Source organism: Cupressus sempervirens, chromosome 7 (assembly GCF_028749045.1).
Source record: "Cupressus sempervirens isolate cs-2001-9-10 chromosome 7, ASM2874904v1, whole genome shotgun sequence".
NCBI lineage: Eukaryota > Viridiplantae > Streptophyta > Pinopsida > Cupressales > Cupressaceae > Cupressus > Cupressus sempervirens.
In genome coordinates, this window is record NC_143124.1 from 229,128,003 (window position 1) to 229,141,548 (window position 13,546).

General features: G+C 34.2%; 1 protein-coding gene across 1 annotated transcript; it reads left to right on the plus strand.

The window, feature by feature from the left end:
- Positions 1-802: 802 nt before the first annotated feature.
- Positions 803-5,727, plus strand: LOC149546337 (disease resistance protein Roq1-like). The gene is made up of 5 exons (XM_089793960.1): positions 803-1,326; positions 1,448-2,567; positions 2,661-2,948; positions 3,064-4,666; positions 4,750-5,727. The coding sequence occupies exons 1-5, from the start codon at positions 803-805 to the stop codon at positions 5,541-5,543; spliced, it is 4,329 nt and encodes a 1,442-aa protein (XP_089650086.1). The 3' UTR covers positions 5,544-5,727.
- Positions 5,728-13,546: the final 7,819 nt, after the last annotated feature.

A 13,546-nucleotide genomic window follows, 5' to 3' on the forward strand; every position in this document is an offset into this window, starting at 1 on the left:
GTTGACCAGTTTTCAAAAAAGTGAAAACATCATGGATTTTTCTGAAAATTTCAGTGTTTGATTTCAATCATCTGCATAGTTTGTACTTGAAAACAACAACAAAATTGAAAAAAAATCATTACGTTTATGTGAATCTGCAAAAAAAATGATTTGACCTTGTTTTATCTTTAGTACATTTTGGATGGAAATTAACCTGTCCCTATATATTGAAAAAATTATCGTCTTAAAAGGTGAACACAATTACTGGTGTGCTCACACTTGTACCATCTTATTTCAATGAATTTTGTCTTCAAAATAATGCATTATATAGTAGGCGTACACTACACTTTGTAATAGAAATTCAATTACTGAAAGAGATGTTTAAAACGAGACATTATTGACATGAATACACCCACACAAGAACCCAGATAAAATATTCCATATTGCTGAATACGTTGTTCTAGACTTTCTACAAGTGGCAGACAAGGAAAAAGACATTGAATGGATATCGTTCGATCATTTCTCGATCAAATCCAAATTCTGCCTCTGTGCGTTGACTATTCTCTATATGTTTTGCTACAGGGTGAGATCGAGGAACGACTTACAGCACCTGCAACATATCTAATTTATTTGTTCTAGGTAAGGCAATTTCAATTTCCCCATAGTTTCCTAATCTAATGTCTTTATTAAAGAAGCTATAAGTTACTTTCATGTTCGAAGTATAATAAGTTATTTGAAAATCTAAGCTAAATTAAAATTTGTTGTTTTCTTCCTTCAATTCATATTTTGGAAGAACTCGTTATAAACCTTCGAACTGAAATCTATGGCATCCTCTTCATCTTCGCGCCCTCACGCTTTCTCGGACATTGAACCTCTGGGCACAAGGACTAAGGTTTCTGAATCAACAAAGATATATGATGTGTTCATCAATCACAGAGGCCCTGATGTCAAAGACACTCTGGCTCGGCAGCTTTATGATTCTCTTCAGCAGTTAGGAATACGTGCGTTTCTTGACAAGGAAGAGATGGAGCTTGGTGAGTCCTTTCCTTCTAGCATTGAGACTGCCATCCACTCAGCCGCAGTTCACATTGCTATCTTCTCGAAAAGCTATGCAAAATCCCCCTGGTGTTTGGCGGAGTTGGTTCTAATGGAACAAAGCCAAGCTAAGATTATTCCTGTTTTTTATGGGGTCCAACCCTGGGAACTGCGGCATATAGATAAGGGAGCTTACGCTGGTGCATTCATTGAATATGAAAAGAAATCCAGGTACCAGGAGAAGCATAGGGAGTGGAAGGAAGCCCTCCAATCTATTTCATTTACTACTGGTCGTGAAATTAAAAATATAAAGTAAGATATCTTTCTTTTTATTCTACTTTATTTCATGCCTCTTTGTAAATAATAATGGTTGCATTTAGTAAGTAAACATTATTCCTTATAAAATTCTCCGTTTTATATTGTTAACTATCAGTGACATCCAAAGCATTGTATCAGAAGTGGAGAAGGAAGTACAGAGGAAAATATCCTTGCATGTTTGTGAATCTCCAGTAGCCCTGGACAAGCTTGTAATAGAATTTGAAAGACAATGTCTTCGTGAGCGTGTACGAGATTTTGAAAATCAATGTGGAATGACTGAAGGGGAGAAGGGGAAGGCTCGGATCATTGGCATTTTCGGAATGGGGGGGATAGGCAAAACAACTCTTTCCAAAGAATTGTTCAACCTAAAACGTCAAGATTATGCTCGAGCCTGTTTTCTATTTGATGTACGGGAAGCCTCAGCTAGATGTGAGTTACCTTCTTTGCAAATGAAACTACTCAGAGATCTCTTCGGTGAAAAGGAAGTCAGTTTTCAAAGTGTGGAAGAAGGATCAAACTATATATCTAATCGCATAGCAAGAAGCGGTTCTTTGAGCTTCCTAATTGTTCTAGATGATATTGATCACCTGGAACAATTAGATGCTCTATTTATCAGGGACATGGTGAAGAAGCCGGGTAATACTCTGGTAATTATAACAACCCGTGATGTAGGGGTTCTTATTAGTGCTGGAATTCAGGCTGGTTATCATTTAAAAGGAATGGATGTAGATGATGCCAGGGAGCTTTTTTCCTGGCATGTTTTCTCCCAACCACATCCTGCTGACGGATATGAGCATCTTGTTGATGCCTTTGTGGGCGTATGTAGAGGCTTACCGCTTTCTCTTCGAGTTCTTGGAAGGCACGTTCATGGCAGAAAGGAGAATTATTGGAGGGCAGAGCTACAAAAAGTTGGCACCACGTTGCATCGAGACATACAACGGAAGCTTAAAATAAGCTTTGACGCACTGGACAATGAGGAGAAACAAATTTTCCTAGATATTGCCTGTTTCTTTGTTGACAAACAGAAATGTATAGCCATGAGGATATGGAAAGCATCTGGATGGAACGCTGACTCTGGACTGAGAAAATTACAAGACAAGTGCCTGATTGAAGAAGTAGAAGATCCCATACCCGTACTCAGAATGCACGACCACCTGCGTGACTTGGGAAGAGAATTGGCAAGTGATTTCACCCATCCTCCTCGCCTGTGGTGTCCTCAGGATCTGAAATACTTGGTATGCCTGTTTCTCTTTTATATTTTCGCTGTGAATCAAAATTCTAAAAATTAAATTGCTACAACACTGTTTGATGGCCTTTTGTGATTTCAGGAATCAAAGCGATTCAAAAACATCCTAGCTAAAACAAAACGAAGATGCTTCCATTCCATTTTTGACGATTCCGTAAACTCTAGAATTACCTTCTTCTTAGGTAATTCCAATGATAGATCTGCGACGTCAACTTCTTTGCTTTATCTGGATGCCAATCTTTATTCCTCTCATATAAATCATCTACGGCCTCAGCAGCAACCAAGAATTCCTTTATGGGCTTCACTAAAAAATGTCCATTATTTAAGAGTCAGATATGGATATTTCAAAAAACTGTGGCGAGATTCAGAGGTATGCTGTTAATTTCAACATTTTATTTTGATTGTTGGTATGATGAAATGCATTATTCTATGTAAGGGTGTTTCTTACCATTGGACGTTAAGAATACTTTTATTTGGAATTTCAGGCTCCCTCTCAATTGAAAGAGCTCAAAATTGATGAAACCATTTTAGAACAGTTTCCAGATTTCTTAGGTATATCAACTTATGTGGAACATAAAACAGTCGAGGCTCAGCAAAAGTCAAAGATGAAGTTATTAGTGCGGGGTAGAAGAGTTTCAGGGTCCTTTCCGATGATTCCTAGCCGAAAGCCTGCTATTGTCAAGCCCCCATTGAACTTTCTTGAAGATCTAGTAATTAGAAGACAAGAAAATGTAATAAGGATTGCAATTAATGGAGGATATTGTCCAAGCCTTCGATCCTTCAACATTTCTTTCATGAAAAATCTTACTGAAGTGCAATTTACAAGAGTCCGTACGTTGAATTGTCTTCAGGTTAGCAATTGCGAGGATCTTCAAACATTGTCAGTGACCTCCGATCTTACAAAGCTGGAAGACATGGAAATCAGTGCATGTCCTCAGCTTGAGGAGCCAAGCCTTTGCGGTTTGAGCTGCTTAAGAAGGTTTACTATTGCAGATAGTAATTTGAAAAGTGTGCCAGGAATAACCAGTTTTGAGAAGCTTGTGGAATTGAACATTAATAGATGTCAGGAGCTTCATGAGTTATGTCTTGCACATCTGAGATGCCTGCAAATTGTTGCAATTAGCAGCTGTTATAGTCTGAAATGTGTTACAGGTATCTCTCATCTTCCAAAGCTTGTAAAGCTAACCATTTCTTTGTGTTGGAAACTTAAGCTTGAGTTGTGTCTGGTGAATTTAAAATATCTTGAGAAGATAACAGTTGATGTGTCTTTCAAGGTGAAATCTTTCAAGCTTGATGGATGTAATAGCTTGAAACCAGTACAAGGAAGCTATGATTTTCAAGAGATTCGAATGGTGAACATTCAAGACTGTCCGGAGCTTAGGGAATTACCACCCTTTTCTGGTGCGAGTCGTCTAGAGACTATTACAATTAATGGATGTGATAAGCTCAATCACCTTAAGTTGACCGACTGTGCTATTTTGAAAAGATTTGTGGGTGATTTTGATCCAGACGGATTATCCATCTCGGATTGTCCAATGCTTCAAGAACTGCCAGGTTTTGGGCATGTAAAATGCCTCAAGGAGATTCGCATTTTCCGATGTAGATGCCTGCCCAACATGACGTTCCCAACACTTTTGAAGCGTCTTGAGTTGAATGCTTGCGGAGAACTCAGAGGTATGTCAACAATATCCGGTCTTACGGGGCTGGTAGAATTGAAAATTAGTAATTGTCATCAGCTTCATGAGTTGTGCATTGCAAATCTGAGCTTGCTGAAAAAATTAGCACTTGCTAATCTGAAAACAGTGTCAGGGATTTCTCACCTAACAAATCTAGTAGAACTCAGAATTCACGAGTGTTTGGAGGTTGAGCTGTATCTCTCAAGCATAACTAGTTTAGAAATTGTTGGAATTGTTGAATGTGAAAAGCTGTGCATGGTAACAGTACCAACAAGCCTGATGAGCCTTACTGTAGAAGGATGCAGCGAATTAAAATCAATAGCAGGAATCTCTGATCTTCCAAAACTTGCTGAGCTAGACATTAAAAAGTGTCCCCAGCTTCGGCAAGAGTTACATCTTTCCCGCTTGAACGGTCTAAAGAGATTAACTATTGTTGAATGTTGGAATATCTCCAACGTAACACTCCCAATGATGCTCCTTGAACTTATAGTGCAGTGGAACTTATAGTGCAGTGGAGTAGAGAATTGCAAATGCTTGGAGGATTGGACAATCCTAATATGCTCACAGATCTCTACATGATCGACTGTTCCGAGATTGAGATGCTGCCAAGCCTTGAAAGACTACACTGCCTGAAGAGGATGACTGTTCAGTCCTGTGAGAAGCTGCACAGCGTGACACTCCCAAATACTGTCATCAAACTCACCATAGAAAATTGCAGAGAATTGCGAAGGATTACAATGGATTTAAAGGTAGACTGCTTTGAATTTTCTCTGTTACAATTGTCGATATCGGATTGTCCAGAGCTTCAGGATTTGCCATGTCTTCCACGTCTCAATTGTCTGGAAGAGATGAGCATAATCAGGTGTGCGAAGCTGCAGGAAATAGCTTTGGCAATAACACTGAGTACTCTTCAATTGAATGCTTGTACAGAACTGAAGAATTTGTCATATGTATCTCATCTCAAGAATCTTGTGCATTTGAGTATTACTCAGTGTTGGGAGCTTGAAATTGACTTGCATCTCGAGGGGATGAAGTCGCTCCAGAGAGTTAGAATTGATGGGTGTCGGAGACTGGAGTCTGTTGTGCTCAGCAAATGTAAAAATCTGAGTTTTGTGTCAGGTAACTTCGACGGGGCGAGACTATCCTTATGTGAATGCCCGGACAACGTAGCAGGTATTGAAGAGATGGGGAGATTGGAAGCGATGCAACTTTTATATTGTAGTAATGCAGCAATACGGAATTGCATTTTCAAGCTAAAGGTATTGATTTCAAAACTCATTAAAAATTGAAAAATGGATTCAACACCCTAAAGAATCAAGATATATTTGATTAATCTATATTCAAATCTTGAATAAAGAACTTTTCTTTTGGGAAGCTTTACCTCTTAAAAGCTGTCATCCATACTATCTATCTGTAGTCCTTATCATGATGGCCACTCATATTTTCTTAAATGTACATTCCATAAAATGTTATTCAGACTCTCTTAAAGGCCATCAACGCCATCTATTTACCTGTTTCACTCCTCAGATGATAAGAAAGGTGAAAGTCTTTGATTACCCCTCAATTTTGTGTTCATATCATGATCTATAGTCTCTAAATATTGCTCAAGCTGTATCTGTAATATGGAATCATTATTCATAACTGATGAACTAATTGTTTTTCCGTTTACATTTCGGAGTGTACCTTCAGACTTCGTTCAAGTAGTTGCAAGATCAGAGAAAGGAGCAATGGAAAATTTAAACTCTTCTCTGTTTCCTAATGCACATTTTTGCCCTGATATAACCTCTCTTCATGAAACATTATATCATCGTGCTGGCTCTGTGGGTGCAATCATCATATGCACTGTTGTTGATATTAATAGACCTGCTCCATTACACACCCTAAGTAAATCCCATGAAGTACGTGAGTGGAATTTTAACTTGAGACAAGGAGAATCGTTGATTACCACAGTCGTTACAAGCAGATTTTTTCAAACGCTTTACAGGTGTCAACGATTTGAAGATTGCCTTGTCGACAATGGAACAACGAAAAACTGGTGTGCTCTGACAGTAAAGAAAGGTAAAGAATGGAGATCTCTCCATCTCTTACGTACTATTATGGATAAGCTGCACCCGGAAAACAGGATACGAAAAAGAAGAAAATTCGTTTTAGTTTAAGTTATTTGATTTGATTTGATTTTTTCACACGTAAAAATTTTACGTGTTTATTTATATCTCTACGTAAGGGTGAAAGATGAGAGGTTCATTTGTAAAACAATTTGAATTTCTTAAAAATAAATTGAAGTTGCTGAAATACTAAATTTTTTAATTAAGATTTGTTTTCATATAAAAATAAGGGGTGCATGCGCCAAAGTTCCTACCTCCATGTTTTAATGGTTGACTGAAGTAGTATTGTATGAAGGGGAAAGTAAATTAGTTACAATTTTTAGCAAAAACTTGTTGACTTTTGATAACTCGTCTTTAAGGCCCCGTTTGGTTGCTGGCATAGGAATAGAAAATTAGAATAGAAAAATGGAATGGGAATAGAAATAGGCAATTCCAATCATGTTTGGTGCACTTGGAATTCGACAGGGAATATGTTAATCTATTGTTTAGTTGTACAAAAATAGAATAGGAATAAGGTTAAGTTTTGTATTTTTAAAAATATTTTTCCTAATTTTTTTTTAAATTTATTATTTTTTTAGTTAATTCATTTTCATTTTCATTTTTTTAAACAAATAGATATAATTTTAAAAAATGTTGTTTTAAAAAAAATTTAAAAAAAATGTAACAAAAAAAATTCAAAAAATCAGTTTAAAAAAAAATAAAAAAATAAAAATCGAAAAAAAATTTAAAAAAAATTAAAATTTTTTTTAAAAAATAAAAAATATTTTTTAATGAAAAATCAGAATGAGAATGGAAATGACCTATTCCAATAACAGATTTTTTTTGGCATAGACATATGCTCATTTTAGGGGTAAAATTGGAATATGTCTTCCTATTCCCAATTCCGATTGAGCTTACCAAACAGCGAATATAAAACATATTCTAATTTCGTTTTCCTATTCCACTCATATTCCAGCAACCAAACAAGGCCTAAGTTAAATGAATTTAGTCATATGACGATGACAAAGAAAAGGGGAGATAAAGATACAAAATGCACTTGGCACACAACTACAAATTTTGATTATGGTCATGTGAACAAGTTGGAAGGCTAAAACAAAATATGATAGTACATTAGTTAAATAAATATAAACTATTTATTTAACTAATAGCAGACAAAATCTAGGCTATGGTAAAAGTAGATAAATAGTAAATATTTATTTAATTAAGGGAAATAAAAGGCTAATGAATCAATTAGATAAACAAGATTTACTTTAATTAACAAAGGAAGGCATTAATGAATTGATTAAATAAATTAAATTTTTAATATAATAAATAGAGGAATGATGGTAAAATAATCAAATAAACAAAAAAATTAGTTAGTTTTGTGAGGACATTTTTCTCATTTGTTGACATTTTGTCTCTCTTTAAGATGATGTAGTTTATCATACCGATTCAAAGAAAAATAACCAAATGATACTTTGCCTTAATATGTCTCAAGTAGAGATGTGATATACTCCAGTTGGAGGACACTAGCAATTGTATGTTCCTTTGTCAAAGAGTGTTGAAAGAAGAAAAAATATATACTTCTAGATTAGGTAAAAAAATACCCTCTACTACTAGTGCCCTCCATTTTTAGGTCTACATTTCAGACACAAGTTACTCTATGTCTCTTATTTTTATATTTGTACTTTATATCACCATATCAAATCTAAAAAACCTTGCATGTTATTTAATGTCAATTCTACATCATTATCCCTAGATCTTGCATTCAATTCACAAATTTCTATAGTTTGTTTTCAACTCAATCAAAGAGGACTGAAATTCAATCAATTCCATTCCTCTTCAATGTAATTAGATGTGAAAGGTGGTTAATTACTTGTTTACATAACAATACTAGGGAATCTCTATTTTCACCACCAATATAAGAATTTTTATAAGTTGGGTTGACTAAGTTTATAAAAATTTTGGCTATTGAAAAATGTTTTGGCTTGATTATAGGAGGACATAAATATCGATGTCACTTAGGAGATGCATCCTTCAACACATATGATACCACATATCAAATTGTTAGCAATAATCTTCTCATAAGTTTGATATGAATCTCAATACTATACAATATCTTAATACTCTAGCATTATAAAAGTAACAAATACTCATGTTAATAGATACGTTTGGACCACATCTCACATTTGATTGACATAAATGACAAATTTGGTTCATATTTACAATAATAATTTATTAGAATATAAATAACATAGTAGAAAAATAATATGTTTAATATTTAGTCATTCAAAGTATTTTGGCTTGATAAGAGTTTAAGTTTTAAATTAGAACCCTAAGGAATGTGGATTTTATCTTCTTTTCAATTATGTTCATATTGCACATTAACAACATTATTTATGTTTTAGGCAACTTATTTTGTAAATAGTGGATAAGACTTTGAAGGCAAATTGGATGTACCAGTTAGGTATCTATTTGATCCTTGATTGTGATACTTGTATCAAAATATTTTTCCAAGGGTGTGTGATGCAATATCATCCATATCTTGGAATGATCTTACATCAAGTTGCCCTAAAATATTTCAAATGTGCTTTCAAGTTCTTTGTGCAATTGTTTATGAATTTTTATTGGGGTAGTTTGTGTTGGGTAAGCTTCACTTGTACATGTGTTTTATTGATTGTAACATTTTATCACAATGCTATTTAAAGTTATGTTCATACCATTTTAATTGTCACATGAAAATTTGAACACAGATCATCTTAGGCATAAGCTTTCCTTGCAACAAGATTGGGACAAGCTTTGGATTCGATATGTGAAGATTGCATAGCCTTCAAATTTATCCTCATACTCTAGAATATGTTACATGTGTGCACCATATAAATGTCAATGTTATAATGATATGATAGTTGACCATTAAAAAATAAACTTTTGTTAGATGATAATGACTATACATTGATGGATTTTGAACTCTACAAAGCAAAAAGAAAATTAATTAAATTTGAACAATTCAGCCATTTTATTTAAATACAAAACCCTTAGTGATCAAATATCTTGTTATTTAGACATGTATGATGATGACTATTTTATAATTGTCAAAAATAAACATCAATGTAAAACTGATATGAAATATATATAAAATAAGAAATAAAAAATATTTAACTCTATATTTGAAGATAGCTAGTAAAATATAGTGTAAACTTTAAGAAATAACATTTTACAAATTACAAAAACTAACATCAATGTAAAACTAATAATAAATATATTTAAAATAAGAAATATAAAACATTAAAGTCTATATTTGAACTTGGTAAGGAAAATAGATAGGGATAATTAATATTGATTAGACATTCATTTGTGAGGTCGAATATAAAAATGATTGTTTTTAAAAAAAGTTAATCCACTTGTCACAAATGTGGAAAAGATAAAGTTGTAATTAATGCATTTATTAATAGAGTTGTTAGAAAATATTTGTATTTTTATTGAAGAAAATTGAATTTTTTCATTGCCTTGCTTTATCATTGGTCAATACAATTTTTAAAAAGATGTATTTTCCAATTTCAAAAAAACATGCAAATTAATATAGCTTTTGCAAACATTAGTATATATTCAAATTTTTAGATTTATGTAACCAATATGGAATCACATGAATGCATTAGTTTCCTACCAAAGGCAAGAACTAATAATATGTATCATCTTTAATTTTCAATTATATATATGTAAGCATTTCTTTTAGTTATTCACTTTGATATATATAAGTATGAAACTAATTTATATGTTCAAAGTCATAACTAAAATATGACAACAACTAATTTATGACAATGCTTATGTTTATCAAGACTCCAAAAATATTATTGTGCAACTCTTATTTGCTTTCTATCAATGGTGACAATCATACTATTTCTATTATTATATAGAGTTTATCGTTGTAGCCAAGTCATGTGCTACAATTTTAGGTCTACATTAAATAATGGGGTTGCTTCAAAAAACTTTAAATACTTTAAATATCTAAAAATGATTAATAATTATGGGTTCAGATTAACACACATTGTTTTAAGTAAGTGTCTATGTGAAAATATGATTGTTATTCAAATGTAAACAATGTAAAATAAGTTAGAAAAAACATTTAACCAACTTTGATTGGCACTTATCTCCAACTTAGCTTGAATGAAGCACCCACATTCTATTGATTTAGTTTTTGATGGATAAAAGTGGGCATGCTCTCCAAATGCAACTATGATAGTCTCCAAGTGATTGATAAATCTAATATGGATGAAATGAGCTTCTAGGCATGTAGCTAGATGGTGAAATGCAGGATTTAAAGCATGGAGATGCTAAAAGTAGTGAAGATGCCAATTAAAAAAACTAACCTAGGAATGATTTTTAAACTAAGATATGTGATGATATAAACCTTAAGACAACACTAGAACACTCAAACAATCTTCCAATGTCTACAACAAATTCAACATGATAACAATGTAGATGAGACGTTGATGCATTTTTTGTGGAGAGGAACCTATTTATAGGAACTTGGAGAGAATAAAATGTTAGGATTTAAAATGAAATGGAGGCTGATATTTAAGAGGATCAATGAGGTGGATATCAAGTGGGGGCTCTATAGATGTCATCTATGAAAAGTGGTTGGTCATGCAAGAGGATGAGTTATTCACACATGTGAGAAACCTTGGAAAGTGATGGGTAATTAAGGTGAGTGGACAAAATGGAAGAGGAAAAGGAGCTAGGATATCTCACATGTGTATGAAGAAATCCCATTTAAGAAAGAGGTCACATTCATATATGAATGTAGGTGGTTATTTAAGGAAGGTAGTTTGCCACCTTCTAAAGGGTTCCTCATGCATGTGTGAGAAACACTATGGAGATATAATTTGTAGAAATCACAAAATTAGTCCTAATTAATGATGATTAATGAAATAGGCAAGTTTAGAGATGATGGTAATAGTTGAAGGTTAGGGATTTAGGCAAGGTTTTATAATTAATCAATAGGAATTAGTTAGACCAAGTATTAAGATTTATACAGGGAATATTCAAATAATAAGATTATTTAAATAAAGTGGGTAGAAAGAGATTTTAATGTATTTAATTAAAAAAATTGTAGATTAGAAGAAGGAAAATGTATTTAATTATATTAAACTAATTAATTACATAGATGAAGGATAGCAACATAATAAAATGATTAGGCCTAGTTATATTACTAAAGGTCAATGAATTAGTTAATTCAAATTTAACCAATTAAGTGGTTAATGTTGTGTATAATTGGAAGATACATTATGTGTGTTGCACACACTGCATAGTATTGATTATATTGTGTTATTCTATTATGTTATGTAATATTTCATCTAGGAGCATTGTTGCGATTTCACAACACACACCTCATTTCTCCTAGAAATGGGGGACTCCCCTTGTTAGAATTTCTCTAATAGGCTCCTACTCCAGAGTAGTGGTCATTTTGGACCCTCCCATGGGTCTACAACAAGCCCCAGTGTTTGATAGGGGTGGTCTAGGTAATAGATAGCTAGAAAAAATGAGTTTTTTAAACTCTAAATGTGCTTTAAGTGTGCACATGTGCATGTGTGCTAAGTGTACATATGCACACTACATCCCACTCTGGGGATGTGCACATGCGCACATAGATGTGGGCAACCCCAAAAGGTGCACACCTTCACAAGTGGACACTGATGATAGTGTACACTGGGTTCAAGGTCCATTTAAGACCCTGAAACCCTTACTATGTCTCTTTTGCATTTTTTCAACCTCCCAAGAGAGCACCTCCACACCTTTCCCCTGTTCACAGCTCTGCCTCATCGCTTCTCTATACAACAAATAATAATAAGGTCAGGCACTTCCCATGAGGTGCACACATGCACACCTTTACAAAAACCTAAAATAACTAATACCCAAGCTAAGAACACCTAAGGCACTCTAAAGGTGCGCATGTATGTACCTTAACACATTTAAAGATAAAAAAATCTAAGTATTCCTTTACCCCCCATTTGCACTATGTACTTGCGCATGTCTACAACTACGCTAAAAGCTCATTTCAAGGCTAATCCAGTGCACCATAGCACTTGTAAGGGTGTGCTAGGTGTGCTAAAGTACATAATAGAGCATTTTGGGGCAGGGGGGAGATTGCTTTCTCATCTATTTTGACTGATCTTAACTTGTTTGGGAGTCACTTGGAGTTTGTTTTAGATCTATTTTATACCTTTAGACTAATATTTTCTTCTTTTGTGCAGATTAGATGGAATCCTTATCCTCTTCCATGGTAGAGAAAATGGCTCCAAAACTTGTCACATTCAAGTATCAAGGAGCACCAAAGAAATCAAGGTTCCAAGATGGACACACATAGATCAAAGATATAGAATTTAGACACATAGAGTGGAAATTATTCCTCACAATCTATAATAAACCAAGGGAAAGGTTTGAAATGGTATCTACACTCATCAAGAGAGGAGTGATAAGTGAAAGGAGCTTGCTTGAGAACCAACCTCTTCAGCCAAGTATGTCACCCATGGGCACTACACCAGCATGGCTAAAGAGGGAGGTTATGTTTTGTCAGAAGAGATAGCTAGACTTGATAGTGAAGAAAGGATTGAAGGAACTAATAAAAGCAGTAAAGAGGCCTGAGCCACCTAAGGGTGATGCACAATCATTGTCTTTCATAATGAAGAGCCAAGATCAAGACTTTCTTTCACATATTGCCATTCCTCCTCCTCACACCAACACCAAAGAAAAAACTCCTAAAGGTTACAAAATCAAGGAGGTCATGTTGGGAAGGCCCACGATGCATACAACCAAAGTGATGATCACTACATGGGTGAAAGAGGTGTTTAGGAATATGGATTAGGATGAATTAGAGATAATTACATTCTAAAAGTAGAACAAGTTATTGAGAGGCTACTTGAACAAAGTTGTGGGCCCCATTGACCTAGAGAATCCAGAGATCACTTTTGCAATTACATTAGAGAGAAAAGTGCTAGGAACATAGTCCGATCCATTTTTGGAAGCATGTCAGCAATGGTGTGAATGTTTTGAGGAAAAATAAGTGCAATTAATATAAGGGAATTCGAACCCGTTCCAGTACATCCAATTGAGTGCTGAAAATTTGGTTTCTATAGTAGATTTTAGATTGATGGTAGAATTACATATAGACACTAAGGAGTTGCAGGCCTTAAGATCAATAAAAGGTCAAA

Coding starts and splice junctions, on each gene's coding strand:
- LOC149546337 (XM_089793960.1), top strand. CDS start 803: ATGGCATCCTCTTCATCTTCGCGCCCTCACGCTTTCTCGGACATTGAA. Junction 1,327..1,447: donor CGTGAAATTAAAAATATAAA/GTAAGATATCTT, acceptor GTTAACTATCAG/TGACATCCAAAGCATTGTAT. Junction 2,949..3,063: donor AACTGTGGCGAGATTCAGAG/GTATGCTGTTAA, acceptor TTGGAATTTCAG/GCTCCCTCTCAATTGAAAGA.